Source organism: Pagrus major, chromosome 8, assembly GCF_040436345.1.
Source record: "Pagrus major chromosome 8, Pma_NU_1.0".
In the NCBI taxonomy this organism is placed as follows: Eukaryota; Metazoa; Chordata; class Actinopteri; order Spariformes; family Sparidae; genus Pagrus; species Pagrus major.
In genome coordinates this window covers 33,261,599-33,267,598 of record NC_133222.1, presented here as the reverse complement: position 1 = coordinate 33,267,598, position 6,000 = coordinate 33,261,599, and the positions used below count along the sequence as shown (strand labels likewise).

General features: G+C 45.4%; 1 protein-coding gene across 2 annotated transcripts in view; it reads left to right on the top strand.

Annotated features, from left to right (window-relative positions):
* The first annotated feature begins 1,356 nt into the window (after positions 1-1,356).
* znf423 (zinc finger protein 423) overlaps positions 1,357-6,000 on the top strand; it is a 150,603-nt gene continuing 145,959 nt past the window's right edge. For both annotated transcript variants that reach the window (XM_073472757.1, XM_073472756.1), the window contains exon 1: positions 1,357-2,591. In XM_073472757.1, coding sequence (XP_073328858.1) covers positions 2,552-2,591 — 40 coding nt within the window. In that variant the 5' untranslated portion in view covers positions 1,357-2,551. The remainder of the gene's footprint in view (positions 2,592-6,000) is intronic.

The window sequence follows — 6,000 nt, the reverse complement described above, 5'->3', positions numbered from 1 at the left end:
TGACATTCCAAAAGTGTGCACAAATCCTGTGAGGAAATGTGACGGAGGGAAAAGACCATCACAGGGTGACTCCATGCCTTTGTTTCCTGCAAGCTCATCAGTGTTGTCCATGCCTTTAGTCTGAGTCTGTATTCCTGGACGAAAACAGTGGATATATAATGTGTTGCAAATTGAACTTTTTTAGAAATTGAGATATTGGGACTTTTTTATTTACTTGTTCAAGACTTTCTTTTTATACTCCTTACAAGCCAGAAACACCTTGTATTCATTGTTTTTGACTTATTTTTGAAGTATTTTTTCAGTGTGTTTTTTCACACAATGCCATCAGACACACTCATTTATTTTTGACCCATTCATTTTTGCTGACAAGACTAATGACTCCAATTGTATGAAATATTATTTTCTTAAAGATAAATTACATGTGACCCTAAAATAAAATTCCAACTGCTGTCTGCCATGGTCAGATTTGGACTCTTTTATGTGAAGGTGTCACAACTCCACGCACAAAAACCTCCACGCATTAGAGAGCAATTTAGTATTTTTTTTCTACAAGGAATTACGACAGGCACGACTCTACTGTAAGTATGCTTCCATCCAACAGCTGCATGAATTTTAGGTGAATTTCCATGAAGCAGCTGGCAAAAGGAAATTCCAGGAAATGTGTCTCCATCAACCACTGGTGTGAAAATATTGTGAAGAGTGAGACAAAAAATTCAAGAGTGCCTTTAACTTAAATGTTACTGTAGATGCACTGTGTCGATTGATTAAATTAGTTGTTTCCATCGACTCACAACATATGTTCTTTTCATTCTCAGCCATTTGTTTTGCTTTAGAAATTCTGATTTTCTGACAAGCGAGTATAAAAAAGACACACTTCCTGTTACAGCTTGCAGTGGCTTGAAATTGGCCTCACTCATAAAGCCACACAAGAGTGGAGCATGTTGTTAAATGCAGCAGAAATGTTTAATGCAGGGATACAAAAAAACAAACAGTGTGATTGCTACTGGGGGCCTGAAGTGAGGTGTTGTGACACTGGTTGCCGGTTGATAGCACCGTCCTCCACAGCTGAGCAGTGTTTAAATAATAATTTGACATCTTCTGCTGTTTAACAGCCCTCATTATGTGTGTCAAACTTACTTATGAACCTCTTGACTTAAGAGCCACCTCCATATCCAACTTTAATCCAAGTCCATATTTTCCCTCTGTCTCCTTCCTCTGTATTCTCTGAGTCCCTGCTGCAGTTGCGCCGGTCGGCCACAGCTAGGCGCTGTTGCCTAACTCTGCCCTCCGCCTCCCCTCTCTCTCCGTCAGCCCAGCCTGCCTCTATCCTGCCTCTCTGCCTCAGCCAACCCGGGCTGTGCCGAGCTGCTCCCTGCGGGATCAGAGCGCTCCCCCGCCGGGACCCTTCTCTCACATCCCCCTGCTGGGACGCGGCTACATTTCCAGCCAAGCACTGCCTGCCTTGGCTTTATTATGTGTGTCTGCGCCGCAGCCCCGCCAGCAGAGGCAGGCAGAGGAGGAGGAGGGAGACTGGTAGCCAGAGTCAGGACAAAGAAAAAGCAGGGAGACAGAGGCTAGCGAAGGGTTAGACTGGGAGAAATATTAGGCTGCTATAAATACCGCCGGTAGGGCATTGAGAAATATTAACAAAAAGAAAGCGTGGGTAGTAAAAAGCAGTATTCCCCTCGGGGTGGAAATGCAGGGGAAGAGCGCAATGTCCATGCCACCAGACCACCACCACCACTGCTCAGAGTAGAATAGCGGGACGGAACACGGGGAGCTGGTCGGTTCGGGTCGGTGCCGCTTTCCTGGAGGGAAAAGAAAAACAAAACAGACTGAAACAGTTTCGATAAACTAAATAAGCCCCGACGAAGACGCGAGGAGCGCGAGGGAAGAAGCCACGGTCGATTTAAAAGAAAAAAAAAAGCAATTTCCCCAAGAACATTCTCGGTCGCCTCTCCTCACCTGGACCGTCACGTAGCGCTGTGGCACGGCCGCCCGCTCGCACTCGGACGGCGCCGCTGTCACTCTCCCTCAGTACCGCGCGGGACCTGCTCAGGTGTTCGCCGCGCGCGTGGCTGGCAGCTAGTCCGCCCGTGCTGGAAGAAGTCGGAAGCGGCACGAGCGCCCGGGCAGCGCCGGAGAAAGCGACGCGCGTGCGGGGGAAGAGATAAGAAAAAAGACGCGCGAGGCTGTGGTCGTCGCGGAGCTCCGTCACCAGGAGGAAGGAGACGGGAAGTTGTTCCCGGTTATTCTACAGGTTGCGCGAACCCGAGCGACCGCCGAGGAAGAAGACGCAGCGGAGGAGCTGAGCGTCGCCCCCCGAGCCGCTTCACTCCCCGCGTGTTGGTTTGTTGTCGTTGGACTAACGGCCGTTTCCCCACTCAGAGACTGAAGCTGCCGCATTGCAACAGGCGAAGAAGCAGCAGCGAAGTGGAGGAGGAGGAGGAAAGACAACCCGACTGTGTCCGCCTGTATGGTCAGCTGAAAACACGGAACGGAACAAAAACAATTAGAGAATAAAAATTAAAGAAGCAGCTCGAGTCCAGAGATGTCGAGACGAAAACAGGCCAAGCCGCGCTCCGTCAAAGGTAAGAAACTGTTTGTTTTGAAGCTGGTGTGAAAGGACACTTAACTCAGGAGTGGCTGAAGAAGACAACGGACCAGAACCATGACCAACATTTCATGACCAACTTGTGTCTGCTAGCTAATTTAATTTTATCTGCAGACACCCTGTGTGTCGTTCTGAGGTGGGTGACTGTCTCTTACCGTAACAATTAGTGTGCTGGCTCACTTTTACTGTCAAAACACTAATTGTTTGTAGCAAACTGTTTGGTCACATTGCTGTGAAAATGATGTAAATGTAAAATAAAGGGAAGCCTATAGTTTAGTTTACTGTCTACCACTGTCAGAATGAAGCTTTCAGAGAGCCGCAGCTTTATTTCTCCATCCGCTCGTAATTGTTTTCAATTAGCTGCCACACTGTCACAACTTGAAAGATGATGCACTGGTGTGTCGTTTTTCTGACAGCGTGTGCTGTGCTTTTGGATCAATTTGTTGTAATCCACTTGGTTAATGGGCCCATGTAATCTGGATTATTCTCATGTTGTGATGTATTGCAGACCACTGCTGCTTTGTTGTCGAAAACGTGACTTTTTGACCCCGAATCAAGTCACTTAGCCTCCACATTGCACGTCTTTATTGCCAAACCTGTTCCTTTTCACACCAAAATAATGATCAAACCTGTACTTAGAAATCGGATTTTCTCTCTGAACGTTAACATTCTCCACTCTTTAAGAGAGGTGCAAGGCATCACTGGGTATGAATGTATTTAATCTTTGATTTTAGAGTATTTATGGGAACATTTGACCTTTTCTCAGGTTTTCAGGCCACCCTTTCCATTTCGAAAATATGCCCCACAAGGTTGGGCACATGCGAGGACCAACTCTGGAATTTACAGATTAATTTTCCTAAAGTTTCCTGAGGAAGAGACCAAATTTATATGATAAAAATCCTTATGAAGCCTCACTTTCCTCCATTACCATAAACTAGTATTCATTGCAGTGCATGGGTGAGTGGGCATCATGCATGAGGGCATGTGGTGGCCTTGGCCTCCATGTTTCCTTTATGGGACCCAGATGGGCAACGGGACAGGCTGACCATGTGGTTGCCACCCCCTCCCCCATTTCCTCCACCACCATATAGGCTTTCCCTTTCTGTGACTGTCTGGGAAGCAAGCTGATTTCTGACAGTGGTTCAAACTGAGTGGGTGGGCAGCTTGATTAGCAGCGCGATTTTCATTGGAGGCTTGCAGCCTCTCCTGCAGATCCTGAAGTTAAGCCTGTTTCATCTGAGACCGGGTGGGATTCATTTGTCAATAGTGCTGAGGCTTCTTACATGCCACACATGTAGCAGCACCAGCGTGTGTCAGTGTGTTTGCTTTGGGATGTGTATTACATCTATAACTGTGGGCTATATGTGCAGGGACACTGACAAGTTTGAGAAACAGTTGTTATTCAGGCTAACAGGGATGTTGTAGGGAAGAGGATGTGATTGTGAGTAATGCCACAGCCTCCTCAGGAATCTACTGTGTAGCTGGTTTCACTTTCAGTTGACAGACACTGCTCATATTTATATCTATAATTAAATTTGACTTGCCTGATAATAATACTTGTTACTTAACATTTATATTTTATTTTTTAAAGTGGAAATTAGGAGAACACTTAAAGAAAGTCTCTTAGTTTGGCATGCGTGTTACTAGTTTCTCCATATTTCAGAGACTAGGATGAATACCTCTTATTTAGGGTCTTGGGTTCGAATCTGACCAATGATCTTGTTACTGCCACTGTTTCCAATGTTTCTCCACACTCTAAGACATTATAAAGAACTGGAATTAAAACAATTAAAACAGTTTTGTAGATATAATAAATTAACTGGCGTTTGATAGACTACGAAATTTGTCCTTAAAGATTATTTTTCTTTAAATCATTAAAATAATAGTTTCAGCATTTGTTTAGCATGGTATTGTATGAATATGTCATTGATATCCACCTAATCAGTATGTGTAAGATGAGGTTGAATGTGGATGTGATTGCCCCCTGCTGTAGTGTTGTTGATGCTCGGTGCAGTTTGTCAGTGAACAAATCAGCTGCTGTGGACCAGTGAATCTGTCCACTGCTGCTCTGTCAGTGTGTGTGTGTGTGTGTGTGTGTGTGTGTGTGTGTTTCTACTTATGCTTGCAAGATCTACATTCTTGTCTTTGTGTTTGCATGCATCATGGTCATGCGCGCCTTGTGTGTGTCTCTCAGTGTGTGTGAGTGTGTGTGTCACTAAGGCAGCCCAGTCTCAGCAGCCTGGATAACCAGAGCTTAGCTTTAGTCAGGCAGCCAAGCGAAGCAGAGCGAAGCAAAGCTGAGGCGGACGACCACCACTCTGTGTGTGCGCGCGCGTGTGTGTGTCTGTGCAGCAAAGGTAACACAGCCCTTGTAGTCTAGCTTGCGTAAGCACCATGTGTTTTGTGTATGTGTACTCATGCATCTGTGAGTGCATGCGTGTTGCTATCTCCAGTCCACACCTTGCCCCACTGACAGCTTGGCAAGACCTGGCATTGGGGGAAGATGGAGTGAGGGATGGAGGAGAGGGAGATAGAGATGGAGGAGAAAGAGGGGTTGAAGGGTAAAGGGGAGAGAGAGGAGGGGTGTTTGAGGGCAGCGCAGTGGCACACAGCAGGTGAGTGGGCAGGGGGGAGGGAGCAGTGGAGGCCAGGACGAGGTGAGCATCGCCGGGGGATTATCTGTGTTTTCATGTTCTTCTGTCTTTCACCTGCTCACCCAACTCTGACTGGCTGGCCGGCTTACGGACTTACTGGCCAGCCAGGCATGCCAAAACAATAACAAAGTCCCACCTCAGCCATCTCCTGCTTTAGATTTGCACTGACTCAGAGGGGCCCTGGTCCGGAAAGGATTGTTTTTTGTTTTTTTTCTGGAAAAGAAATTCATAGCTGATGGGTGATACAGGGATCTTTTATTGTCACTTTACTTGGTCACAGTTTTCCTGAAGAAGGAGATGATGGCCACATTGATAAACTTGCCTATGTCCCCCATATTAATAATTTCTGCTATTTGCTTTTACTGCTCTCAGCTGACTTTAAACCCAAATCATTTGAAATGTATTGCTGTTAGGGCTGAAAAATTTGTTGAAATATCATCAAAATCACAATATATGCGTGACAAAACAGCAATATAGTTACACATCTTGTTAAAAATTGTGATTCTAATAAGTATGCCATTTTCCTTTTAACATATTGTGCAACTCCAATTGCTATAAATATCAACCAAGTGCTATATTACAGGGGAAGTTAGTTTTTGTAAGTGTTTTCCTATTTGCAGAGTGTTACATTTATGGCAAGACTAAAGCTTTCTTTTTTCTGTTGTTGTTTAGACTGACTCAGATGTAGACTTGGCCTGCACAGTATTGTAAAAAACTGACATTGTGATATGT